The sequence below is a fragment of the Carcharhinus amblyrhynchos genome, chromosome 9, assembly GCF_965287045.1.
Source record: "Carcharhinus amblyrhynchos chromosome 9, sCarAmb.v2.hapA, whole genome shotgun sequence".
NCBI lineage: Eukaryota > Metazoa > Chordata > Chondrichthyes > Carcharhiniformes > Carcharhinidae > Carcharhinus > Carcharhinus amblyrhynchos.
This window is the reverse complement of record NC_137332.1, coordinates 7,406,885-7,420,706: the sequence shown is the minus strand read 5'-3', so window position 1 is coordinate 7,420,706 and position 13,822 is coordinate 7,406,885. Positions and strand designations below refer to the sequence as shown.

Below are 13,822 nucleotides of genomic sequence, written 5' to 3'. Positions count from 1 at the left end.
TCCCAGATGACTGATGAGATCAAAATGTGCCTGTGAATAATTTTTATTTATTTATTTAAAGTTTATTTATTAATGTCACATGTAGGCTTCTGTACCCCGGGTTACATACCACATACCCCGGACATTCTCTCTTCCATTGGGAAAAAGATACAAAAGTCTGAGGTCCCATACCAACTGCTGTCAGACTTTTGAATGGACTTACCTTGCATTAAGTTGATCTTTCTCTACACCCTAGCTATGTCTGTAATTCTGCACTCTCTTGTTTCCCTCGCTATGAGTGGTATGCTTTGTCTGTATAGCTCGCAAGGAACAATACTTTTCACTGGATGTTAATACATGTGACAATAATAAATCAAATCAAATCAAAGTTAACACTGCAATGAAGTTACCGTGCAATTTCCCTAGGTGCCACACTCTGACACCTGTTCGGGTACACTGACGGAGGATTTAGCATGGCCAATCCACCTAACCTCTTTGGACTGTGGGAGGAAACTAGAGCACCCAGAGGGAAACCCACGCAGACACGGTGAGAGTGTGCAGACTCCACACAGGCAGTGATGCAAGCTGGGAATCGAACCCGGCTCCCTGGTGCTGTGAGGCAGCAGTGCTAACCGCTGTGCCACCGTGCTGCCCCACACTGCAGTTATCCCAGAAGGGTCTAACATCCAGATCAAACTCATGCCATTCAAAGATCATGTTCACATTAAATGGAATAGCGGGTATGGTTGGCAGTGAAAAAAAGAAATCCTTCTCAAAGCATGGAAATGTACGTGCTGATATCTTGTGTGGTTTTTATTCTCATGTCATGGGATGTTATTAACACACAAAATGTCATCAGATCATTAAAAAGATTGGCCCATCCAGTTCCGTGGATGGAGAGGAAGATGGTTTTTGAGGAAGGTATTATTCTAAAAGCAAATGTACCAAATCCGATCGCGAGGGGAGGTCTTTATCTTGGTGCCATCGTCAAAATGACTGGGAACGAATTCGAGGGAGGCTTTGCCTCAGGTGCCAAGGACAAGTGAGTTTGAAGCTTTGACTGGGGCAAAAGGTATCATGGTGCAACTCGTTCATTCAATAACCGCTACCACATTAACACGGATGGCCAGTGCTGTGTTTTATTTTCCTATTCCAAAGTAGTGGGCCACCTGCTGATAGGTTTATACTCCATGTAAAAGTGCGACTCCCACTTTTGGAAGGATTTACAGAAAGCTTCAGTGGTTGACTTATTTGCCCTGTCTGTGGTACACTTAAATATTTATTATTTGAGTGGGATAATTTCCACTAAAGGTGTAGTTCATTTGTTCATGTCTGCTACATCCATTGTTCATTTCCGCTGAAGTTTGTTTTTTTCCTGAGGCTCTAATAACAGGGTAATGTGCTGCTGAGTATATAGTTTATTAATGTACATCCTTGTTTACTTTCTTAATGCCAATCTGTAAACCAGTGCCGAGGTTCGCCTGTACTCCAAGCTCTTCAAGTAGTGCCAAGCCGTAGCCAAATTAATTAGCTGTCTGCTGGAATGTGCTTATTTTCAAAATAATTGTCTGTTCCTGATCAGCTAAAGATTCTGGCCTGGAAGGAACCCGTTCCTTCCTCCGTAGCTGATACTCCTACCTGCCATTGGGGGCACGGCCTCTAAATAAGGGGGAGCAGATTTAAGATTGAGTTGAGGAGGAACTTCTTCACCCAAAGGGTTGTGAATCTGTGGAATTCTCTGCCCAGTGAAGCAGTTGAGACTACCTCATTGAATGTTTTTAAGGCGAGGATAGATAAATTTTTGAACAGTAAAGGAATTAAGCGTTATGGTGAGTGGGCAGTAAGTGGAGCTGAGTCCACAAAAAGATCAGCCATGATCTTATTGAATGGCGGCGCAGGCTCGAGGGGGCCAGATGGCCGACTCCTGCTCCTAGTTCTTATGTTCCTTTCCTTTTAAAATACTTACCAGGTGCCCTTTGGAAAGTTTGCACCGAATCTGCCATCACTAGCCTTTTGTCCAGCACAATTCCAGATTCTCACTGCTCACGGGCTGGGATTCACAGCCCTTGCCATGGTGAGTCTTCCAGTGACAGAGACTACCTTCCATTGGCAGTAGCAGGATTATCCTGTCCTGCTGCAGAGAATGGCATTTTCCATGCTCACCAGCCATGTTGCTGGGGAAAACGTTGATGGATAATACAGTAGAGTGGAGAGAGAAGTGGAGAGGGATGGGGATTGGTTTCCGGCTATTGTGTTTTTATTAAAAAGAAAGTCACACTCACTCCTCAGTCTAGACCTTTGGCCATTTAGATCCAATCTACTTTGGGTGGATTGGCCATGATAAATGTGTGGGGTTACAGGAGGGAATGGGCTTCTGTATGACCCTCTTTCAGAGAACCGGTGCAAACTTGATGGGCTGAAAGGCCTCCTTCTTCACTGTAGGCATTCTATGATTCTATGTCTTCTGGTTGCCAACTTTCACAGCATGGTAGCAGAGAGGTTAGCATTGCTGCTTCACAGCGCCAGGACCTGGGTTTGATCCCTGGCTTGGGTCACTGTCTGTGCGGAGGCTGCACATTCTCCCCGTGTCTGCTTGGGTTTCCTCCGGGCGCTGCAGTTTCCTCCCATGTTCTGAAAGACGTGCTGGTTAGATGCATTGACCCAAAGAGGCGCCGGAATGTGGCGACCGAGGGAATTTCACAGTAACTTCATTGCAGCGTAAATGTAAGCCTTGCTTGTGACCAATACATAACTTCTGCCAATGGAAACAGTTTCTTAAAAACTCTCTTGTCACTTTGAGTTCTTCTGGTAAATCACCCCATGACTTTCTTGAGATACGTAGACACTGCTCAGATGCAGATCCAGCCACCCGAGGATAGTCATCCAGGGGAGTTTGAGCGTGGTGATCATCAGACAAGGGGTGAAGTGACTACTGGTGTACGTCCATTCTGGAATCTCCCCCAGTCACTCATTGCTACTGCAGAAGCTGCATTCTCTTCACCTTCTCCTGTCAGTCAGCACATGTAAAAATTCAATTTCAAACTCAGATGTAGGCAAAGGTTGACATCGGGCGAGGAAGGTGGCATTGAAGGCACCGGTAGCAAGGGCGGCTTTCTCTACCCTATCGTTCGGGACTTGAGCTCAATAACCTCAAGGGGCAGGTCCCACGACGTGATGCAGACGGGGCGGGCTCTAACACGCTGTGTTGGGGGGCGGGGGGTGGGGGGGAGGGGTGCGTGGACCATCGCGCCTCGCGTTTTCATCAGAGCGAAACGCGATTTTGGATCTCTCGTGCGATCTTCCGCTCCCGCCGCAGAACCTGCCTGGCGAAAACGGGAGGGGACAATCGCGCCCCCTGCAGTATGGGTCACTGCAGCTGACCTCTGACCCCGGAGCATTGCTACAGCCTCAACACAATGTGCTCAGCCGCTTCCCTGTGAAGCTTGAGGTCATGATGTGGATGTGCCGGCGTTGGACTGGGGTAAACACAGTAAAAAGTCTGACAACACCAGGTTTTAGTCCAACCGATTTATTTGATAGTAAACTCACAGGCTTTCGAGGGGACTCCCTCTTCGTCAGGTGAATGGAGAGTTCTGGCCTCGGACAGAGCATATAAAGCACAGACAGTTTAGAGATTACTGATTAGAATGCGAATCTTTACACCTAATTCTAATCAGTAATCTCTAAACTGTCTGGGCTTTATATGCTCTGTCCGAGGCCAGAACTCTCCATTCACCTGACGAAGAGGGAGTCCCCTCGAAAGCTTGTGAGTTTACTATCAAATAAATCGGTTGGACTAAAACCTGGTGTTGTCAGACTTTTTACCAAACTTGAGGTCACCACATTCTGATAGTCGGCCGGTTCTGGTTGTTTATTGGATACGTGCCTGTCCTGGTGGTGCCGTTGTGTTCGCAATGGACAAAGGAGGGGTTGTCTGTCTAACCAGAATGGTGAATCGTGGGGGAGGGTACAGCTTTGCTTATGTGAGGGCGTACATTGGGAATTGAGGTTTGATTAAGCCCATGTTGTGGGAGTGTCGACAAGAGAGATACTTTCTGTTGACCATAATCTTGACTCGATTGGTACCTGTGCGCCAACACTTACCTTAACAGCTTCTGCTATCAGTAAATTACAATCGGACTTCAGCACATAATCTCTCAGTAACATTGGCACAATATGCTATTGATCTCGACAGAGCAATAATTGTGAACAATTTCTGCTCAATGAATGGATGTCCATTTCGCTGGCAAAAATACAGCAGGAACAGATGGTCGTGTGAAGATATGTAACTTGTTTCACCAATTGTTAACACCCAGCCAGTCTTTTTGGCCAAACCAATTAAACTAAATCAAATTAAGTGAGGGAAAATTAAAAGGGGCAGCTCCCAAAAGGAGGGGAACTGCCCGAAACAAGAATGAAAGGAAACTTAAAACATCAAACGGAAATGCGATGAAAGGGGTCGATAATGCATCCCAGCCCCTGCGGTGCCCAAGGAGCACGGAAGGCATGGACAGTGCCCTCGCTGGGACATGGTTCCCATTCATTGAGATTGAATCCAATCGATGAGGCACTGCTGCCTGTATTTCAGGAGCTTTTCGCTTATCTATATAACTTTATTTGCTCGTGCTGGCTAGGGTAACACTAACGAAGTATCTCCGGCTACTGATCCAGCTCTCCTCTTTTGTGGATGAGCCGGTTGTGTGTGAAATAATTTGCTGTGACTGGTGAATTGGGAGATCCAGCAAGCCTAACCGAATCCTCTTGTGCTTTTCTCGTTACAGGTGCAACAACCGAACGCAATGTGTTGTGATAACGGGGTCAGATGTGTTCCCTGACCCTTGCCCAGGGACCTACAAGTACCTTGAGGTCCAATATGAATGTGTCCCCTACAGTAAGTAGAAGTCTCGTATTCTGATTAGTCTGTGTACCTGGGCACATGAATGGTGGGGAGGGTTGGGGTTTGCTTAGGGGTGGGGAGAAGAAAATTGTTTGGGATAAATGTTAAACTGGTTATTTTTAAACAGAATGGTGGAGATTTGTAGGGCATCCAGCTCAGTCCTGTTATCATTCCCATTACGAGCAGGACAGCAATTTCCCCCTCTTGACTCTTTTCAGTTCTTTTCCTCGCCTCAAACATTCCTAAGGCGTGTCAGAGGTGCGTTTGTTAAGACAATGCCTTTTGCAGAAGGTGGTGCAAAAAAATTTTCCGTGTGAAAATTCACGCACTTACACGGTACCGAACACTCAGGCACGTCTCGACTAAGATTCAGAACAGTTCTGTGAAAGTGTGGGCAGGAGGCACTCCCAGATTACAGGTCAACCGTCCGTCCCACTTGTCAGCCTTTTGGCCCTTAAGGTGGTCAGAGTTAAAGAAGGCTGACCTGTGCTCGGCACTCACGCAACAAGACTGCAGACTCTTTCTCCCCCCTCTCCACCCCCAGCGCTGACTTGCCGTAAGAATGAATACAGTCGACTTTTGAAGGGTAGTAGTTACGCCTTGTCGAAACGCAGAGCTGCTGGTAGGAATATCTAAGAGCGTATCTGGGGGGAGAAATCCATTAAAAGATCATACACCTTCTCTTTATTCCTGCTGTGTGTTTCTCTGTAAGATGGATGCCTCTTTTGTGTTCAGATGTACCATCTGCAGGATTGTAGCCCACTGTGCATCCTATTTCTCAATGTTTCACCTCCTGTGTCTGATGTTGGTGACTGATCCAATCGTTCGTCTTAACCTTTTAGCCTGTCAGAGGTACAATGCGGTAACGCAGGGAGCAATTGCTTCGGTTAACAATGAAACTTGCTTTATTTTTGTCCTCTCCCCTAAACGTCTGTCAAATAATTTCTTTGCTGTGAATAATTCTCCCTTGCTTTCATTTGGAAACTCTGAAATGTAAATTGGTCGTCACTGAACATGGTCCCACGCTGACTTCAGAGTTAAAAACCCCGCGTTCCGGTAATTGAGGTTGGCGTTTACCTTGTGAGTTTCCAAATCAAACAAGTTCTTCTGTTCCAGGAGTGCGGCTCTCCGGCCGTCCCTTAGCCAGACTCCACACGCGCTCTCGATGTCTCACATTGTCACTGCTCACCTCCATGTGAGGTGTGCAGAGCAGACAGCCCACGTTCGCTGCAGTGTACGTCACGTAAATTGTCCCTTAGACAATTTCCAAAAGAGCCAGAACGGACAAGATAGGCCGGGTGGCCACCTTGTCCGCTGCATGATGCTTCAGCTGAGAGCCCAGAGCTAGTGGAAGAAGCCAATACTTCCAATGGGTGGCACAGTGGTTAGCGCTGCTGCCTCACAGCGCCAGGGATCCGAGTTCAGTTCCAGCCTCAGTCACTGTCTGTGCGGAGTCTGCACGTTCTCCCCCCGGTGTCCGCATAGGTTTCCTCCGGGCGCTCCAGTATCCTTCCACAGTCCAAAGATGTGTGGATTATGTTGATTGGCCAGAGGGATTAGCAGAGTAAATACACGGGGTTATGTGGATAGGGCCTGGGTGGCATTGTTGTCAGTGCAGACCCGATGGGCCAAATGGCCTCTTTCTACATTCTATGAATGTAAGTCTATGCTGCCTTAATTAGGAAAGAGAGGATCGTGTGCAGTTTCACTCTCCTTCAGAAGGGATATGCTTGTATTGGAAGCAGTTCAGAGAAAATTCACAAGGCGAAAATCTGAGGTGAAGCTGTTGTCTCATGAGGAACAGGTGACTAGGTTGGGCCTATGTCCATTGAAGTTTAGAAGGATGAGAGGTGATCTTATTGAAATCTAGACACGGTGGCCCAGTAGCTGCCTCACAGCACCAGACACCCAGGTTCGATTCCAACCTTGGGTCACCGTGTGGAGTTTGCATGTTCTCCCCGTGTCTACGTGGGTTTCCTCCGGATGCCCCAGTTCCCTCCCACAGTCCAAAGATGTGCAGGTTAGGTGTATTCGCCATGCTAAATTACCCAGTGTCCTCTCCTTGCAGACCCACACTGGCTTCTGATTAAAGTCACACCCCGACTTTAAAGTTCTCATTCTAGCTTTCAAATCTCTCCATGACATAAGAACATGAGAACATAAGAACATAAGAAATAGGAGCAGGAGTAGGCCATCTAGCCCTTCGAGCCTGCCCCGCCATTCAATAAGATCATGGCTGATCTGTTGTGGCTCAGTTCCACATTCCCGCCCTCTCCCCATAACCCTTAATCCCCTCTCTTATCAAGAACCCATCAACCCGCGTCTTAAAAATATTTAGCGAGGCAGCCTCCACCACTTCAACGGGCAGAGAATTCCAGAGATTCACCACCCTTTGAGTGAAGAAGTTCCTCCTCAACTCCGTTCTAAACCGCCCCCCCTTTATCTTGAGGCTGTGCCCCCTAGTCCTACCCACTACACCCCTCCCACCCCCTGCAGCATCTCCCCCCATCTCTCTAATGCCCTCCCCCACCCCACAATCCTCCAGGATATCTTTGTAGCTCTAATTCTGGCCTTTTAAACACCCCTAATTTTAACTGGCTCACAGTTGGCAGCCGTGTCTTCAACTCCTGGGGTCCCAAGCTCTGGAATTCCCTCCCTACAACTCCATCGAATCATAGCACCCCTACAATACAGAAAGAGGTCATTTGGCCCATCGAGACTGTACCGACAACAATCCCACCAAGCCACTACCCCTGTTACCCACATATTTACCCTACTAATTTCCCTGACACGACAGGACAATTGAGCATGGCCAATCCACCTAACCTGTTCATCAAGGACATTTATGCCTCACTATTTTCCTCTGATACCTTAAAATTCTTCTTAAAATCTATCCCCGTGACCATCACGTAGCCTTAATTTTAAAGTTTTATTTAAAGTTTTTTTTATTTGTTAGTCACAAGCAGGCTTCCATTAACACTGCAATGAAGCCACTGAAGAAAGTCCCCACAGTCCGGCACCTGTTCGGGTACAATGAGGAAGAATTTGGCACGGCCATTGCACCTAACAAGTACATCTTTCAGACGGTGGGAGGAAACCGGAGTACCCGGAGGAAACCCACACAGAAAAGGGGAGAATGTGCAAACTCCACACCGACAGTGACCCAAGCTGGGAATCGAACCCAGGTCCCTGGCGCTGTGAAGCGGCAGTGCCCCTCGCCCACACCGCAACCCACAATGTCAATCTCAATATCAAAGTTGTGTCTGGTAATGTTCCTGTGAGGCACCTTAGGACGTTTTGCCGCATTAGGTTTCTGATAGACAAAGGAATTAAGGGTTATGGGGAGCAGGCGGGAAAGTGGAACTGATCCACTTCAGATCTGCCATGATCTCATTGAATGGCGGGGCAGGCTTGAAATGGCTAGATGGCCTACTCCTGCTCCTATTTCTTACGTTCTTATTAAAGGTTCTACATAAATCCAGGTTGTTGTTGTGGGAAAGTGGTCTGGCTGATCACACTTCTCCGTAAGCACACTTCTCCACTGGAGCTGCAGGTTGCTGATGGACTAATGGAAGGGCTGGGAGTTTAAGATTTAGTAAAAAGTAGGCCGGGCCTTAAAATCTTCCTGATTATGGGATGAGAGGGAATCGAGGTCAAAAATCCCCATTCGATTGCTGATCCCTTAACTTGAGCCCATGTTGCATTGTCTAGCTGTGGGCCTACCACACCTGTGGTTTAGAATTCTTTCCCTCTCTCTTTCTCTCTCTCTCTCTCTCCGTGCACTGATTGTGATGAATAGGCTGCGTGTAGTTCACCTGGTTTATTTGTTTTTTTTTCCCTTGTCTTTTATTGTTCAGATGTCACAAATGGGCACAAAGGAAAGTAATTGTAGTCTGTGCGCTCAAGTTGGTGAATTGATTTGCATAATCTGTCTCAAATCTCTGGAGTATATGAAAGTGTCATTTGGTTCAGTGAGGCAGTTAATCATTTAAATGCCACTGGATATAGGATTTCACTCCAAAGTATTCATGTAAACAATCCAAACCTGTGACAATTTTAAGCAGCCTGGTAAATTGTGTTGTTGTACATGGATTACACTTGATTTTTGTTACCTGTTAGATGACTTGCATCCAGCCATCAACATTCAGCATCATACTGGCATATTATAAATACAAAAACCTGTATTTATGTGGCAATTCTAAGACAGTCAAACCATCGCCTGGCATTTCCCCCAGAACCAGGGGAGCATAGTTCCAAAATAAGGTGTCTCCTGTCTGGCATATCCCCCAGAACCAGGGGGGCATAGTTCCAAAGTAAGGTGTCTCCTGTCGAAGATGGAGATGAAGAGGAATTATTTTTCTCAGCAGGTGGGGGTCGTCGTTATTCTTTGGATTTCTCGTCCACAAGAGTGCAATGGAGGCTGGGTCCTTGAATACAGGTGTACAGGGGACATAGAGAGAGTGCAGCGAAGGTTTACCAGGCTGATTCCTGCGATGGTAGGCCTGTCATATGAGGAGAGGCTAAGCTGGTTAAGATTATATTCACTGGAGTTTAGAAAAGTGAAAGGGGATCTCATAGAAACTGACAAAATTCTAACAGGATTAGAGAGGGTAGATTCAGAAAGAATGTTCCCAATAGTGGGGGATATAATTTGAGAATAAAGAGTAAACCTTTTGGAACTGAGGTGAGGAGAAATTTCTTCACCCAGTGGGTGCTGAATGTGTGGAATTCACTACCACAAAATGTAGTTGAGGCCAAAACATTGTGTGATTTCAAGAAGAAATTAGATATAGCTCTTGGGGCCAAGGGATCAAGAGATCTGGGAGGAAAGTGGGAACAGGATATTGAATTTGATGATCAGTCATAACCAAAATGAATGGCGGAGCAGGCTCGAAGGGCTTAATGGCCTCCTCCTGCTTCTCATTTCTGTGTATGCTTCTATGAGGAAGAACTTTTTTACGCAGAGGGTGGTAGGTCTCTGGAATTCACTGCCTGAGTTGGTGGTGGAGGCAGAGACCCTAAACTCTCTTAAAAAGTAAATGCTGTAAGCTACAGGGCTGTGGGCTGGGTGCAGGAAGGTGGAATTAGAAATGCCACCTGGGTGCCCTCATTACATTAACACTGCATGAAGTTACTGTGAAAATCCCCTCGTCGCCACACTCCGACACTGGTTCTGGTACACCGAGGGAGAATTTAGCATGGCTTTCAGACTGTGGAAGGAAACCGGATCACCCGGAGGAAACCCATGCAGACATGGGGAGAACGTGCAAACTCCGCACAGACAGTGACCTAAGGAAATTGAACCCAGATCTTCGACACTGTGAGAAGGATGTTAAAATTGGCTTCAGTGCTCCAGGGTGGGAAATGAATGTCCTTGGCATTTTCACCCACAAGCTTGGGAATTCTGTTCCTGAATTTGTTCAGCCCCCATAAACCCTCACTTATTCCTTAAAACTAAGCTCAGGACCACCACCTTGGCTTGGTACCCAATCCTCCCCTCCATGTCCGGCCTAATCATACCTCTGGGAAATGCTTTGCAGTCTCCCCTGAGCCACCGAACTGTGGTACCCTGAACTGTGTGGAGTTTGCACATTCTCCCCGTGCCTGCTTGGGTTTCCTCTCATGCTCCAAAGATGTGCAGGTTAGGTTGATTGGCCATGCTAAATTGTCCCTTACTGTTCAAAGGTGTTTAGGTTAGGTGAATTGGCCATGTTAAAATTGCCATTATTGTCAGGAAGATTAGTAGGATAAAAATGTGGGATTGCAGGTAAAACAATCTCTGGGTGGGATTGTTGTTGATGCAGGCTTGATGGGCTGAATGGCCTCCTTCTGTACTGTAGCAATTCTATGATGAGGTTCAGTTTGACTCCAACAAAGAATTGCCTCTTGTGTACATGTGTGGTTTTGACAGAGGGTGCCCCATAAAACTGTACGTCTCTAGAACTCGGCAGCATTACAGCAAGAGTAACTTTTAGAAAAAAGCTTTCATTCTGAAAGGTCCTGTCGTCTTTTTCAGTCTTTGGCAAGAGACATGAGTGCCAATGAACCAAAAGTCTTCAACTTTTTCCTCTGATCTCGCCAGCTGAGTCTTTCTTTTGAAAACGCCTGTCATTTCCATCAAATGAAGGCAATAGATTTGCCTGGTGCAAGCTACTGACCCCACTGACACCAGCTTTCTTTTCATATTAAAAAAAAAGCGAAGGAAGAGAATGACTTTGATCATGGCTCCTGTCATTTGAATTGCAAATACCCCCCCCTTCTCAGTGGTCAAATCATTAAACCTGTTGTATAGATCTACCGTAAGAAAAGCACACGTTATCAATACTGTGACCTTGCATAAACTTGACTCTCCTCTCTTCTCCGGTCTCCATTTTGATTCCCCTGATCGCAGAAGCGCTTCACACTGCCCCAGTTGAAGCTATTGGCCACCAGCCTTTCCAAATGACAAATGACTCCCCGACAATTTAATCTAAAGCTACAGTAACAGACGGGGAGGCTTCAGATTGGTTAGATTTTGAACTGCATTTGAGGCACTGCCTGTGAAACAGCGCTGAAGAACTTGTTAATAAAGGAAGGTTAGATGTACAAGAGTGAGAATGTGTATCAATGTGCCCACGCGCGGTGACGTGGTCACCATTGGCATCAGTGTGAACGTGGGTGGCTCTGACGGGGTTTTAGCAGCAGATAGGAAGAATAAATGGGTCTTTTCCCGATTAACACAGTAAGAAGTCTCACAACATCAGGTTAAAGTCCAACAAGTTTATTTGATAGCAAACCCACAAGCTTTCGGGGTTTGCCCCTTCGTCAGGTGAGTGGAGAGTTCTGGTCTCAAACAGAGCATATAAAGACACACACACAGTTTACAGAACACTGATTAGAATGCGAGTCTTTACAGCTAATCAATTCTTAAAGGTGCAGACAATGTGAGTGGAGAGGATCATATAAACCTGGTGTTGTTAGACTTCTTACTGTGTTTACCCCAGTCCAACGCCAGCAACTCTACATCTTTTTCCGATTGGCAAGCTGTGACGAGTGGAGTCACTGCTGGGACCAATGGTAAATTTATGGAGGAGTGAGACAGGTTTTTAATTGGTAATGGGCTGAAGGGTTATGGGGAGCAGGCAGGAAAATGAGGATGGGGAACACAACAGCCATGATCGAAAGACGGAGCAAAGTCAATGGGCTGAATGGCCTATTTCTGCTCTTATATCTTATGAACTTATGAACTTATATGAATCTGTGCTAGGAACCCAACTGTTCACATTATACATTAATTATTTGAAAGCGGAAACTGAATGTATTATCTTCAGCTTAGCAGATGATATAAAGTTGGGTGGGAGGGTAAGTCGTGAGAAGGATGCAGAGATGCTTCAGTGTGATTTGGACAGGTTGAGTGTGTGGGCATATGCATGGCAGATGCAGTATAATGTGAATAAATGTGAGGTTATCCACTTCAGTAGCAAAACTAAGAGGGCAGATTATCATTTGAATGGATGTACATTGAGAGAGGTGGATACTCAGCGAGACCTTGGTGTCTCCGTGCATTAGTTGCTGAAGTAAGCGCGCAGGTACAGCAGGCAGTAAAGAAGGCAAATGGTATGCTGGCCTTTACAGAGAGAGGATTTGAGTACAGGAAGAGAGATGTGTTACTGTAATTATATAGGGCATTGGTGAGGCCACACCTGGAGTATTGTGTGCAGCTTTGATGCTCTTATCTGAGGAAGGATGTCTTTGCCATAGAGGGAGTACAGCGAAGATTTACCAGGCTGATTCCTGGGATAGCAGGTCTGTCAAATGAGGAGAGACTAAGTCAGTTAGGATTATACTCACTGGAGTTTAGAACAGTAAGAGAGGATCTCATAGAAACTTATAACATTCTAACAGGATTAGACAGGGTGGATTCAGAAAGAATGTTCCTGATGAGGGGAGAGTCCAGACCTCGGGAGTCATAGTTTGGGGATTAAGGATAAACCTCTTAGGACTGAGGTGAGGAGAAATTTCTTCACCCAGAGAGTGGTGAATGTGTGGAATTCAGTATGTAGTCATGATGTGGAGATGCTGGCATTGGACTGGGGTAAACACAGTAAGAAGTCTCACAACACCAGGTTAAAGTCCAACCAGTTTATTTGATAGTAAACCCACAAGCTTTCGGAGTTTGCCCCTTCGTCAGGCGAGCCCCGAAAGCTTGTGGGGTTTGCTGTCAAATAAACTGGTTGGACTTTAACCTGGTGTTGTGAGACTTCTTACTGGAATTCACCACCGCAGTTGAGGTCAAAACATTGTGTGATTTCAAGAAGAAATTAGATGTAACTCTTGGGGCTAAAGAGATCAAGGGACATGGGAGGAAGAGGGGGGCGGGATCAGGATATTGAATTCGATGACCAGTCATGATCAAGATGAATGGCTCGAAGGGCCAAATGGCCTACTCCTGCTTCTAGTTTCTATGTATAGAAGTGACGTGGCAGCAATGAATTACTCTAAACCGTTTGGGGAGGTGGGGGGGGCTTCTTGTACTGTACCATTAATGCAATTATCTAACCCACAGCCATCTGCATAAGTTCAAATGGTGATAAATTCCTGTTGGGCCTGCGCTTGGAATGCAGGTTCCTTGTGACTGGTTCCTCAGGATAAAGGTGCTGTAGTAATTTAACCCCTCCTATCTCGACGCTTGTGTTGCAGTGTGGCGGACCTGACAGTGATGGATAAATCATGTTAATCTCTCTTCTTTTTCTCTTGCACTCTTTTTTTTTTCATTCTCTCTCCCAATGCTTAAAATAGAAGTGGAACAAAAAGGTAAATAACACGACAAAGTCCCGAAATCCAGACCTTTGTTTTTGTGACATATTGGTTGTTGACCTCTCTTTGACCCCCCCCACCTTCTCCTGCTCCCCTGTCACCCCTCCTCCTCCCGCCAAACGCTGGTGGTTCCTTCACGGGAAGCTGTAA

General features: G+C 46.2%; 1 protein-coding gene across 23 annotated transcripts in view; it reads left to right on the top strand.

Annotated features, from left to right (window-relative positions):
* adgrl2a (adhesion G protein-coupled receptor L2a) overlaps positions 1 to 13,822 on the top strand; it is a 732,161-nt gene that overhangs the window by 583,892 nt on the left and 134,447 nt on the right. For all 23 annotated transcript variants that reach the window (XM_080195115.1, XM_080195117.1, XM_080195135.1 and 20 more), the window contains one exon: positions 4,761 to 4,870. In XM_080195115.1, the coding sequence (XP_080051241.1) occupies positions 4,761 to 4,870 (110 nt within the window). The remainder of the gene's footprint in view (positions 1 to 4,760; positions 4,871 to 13,822) is intronic.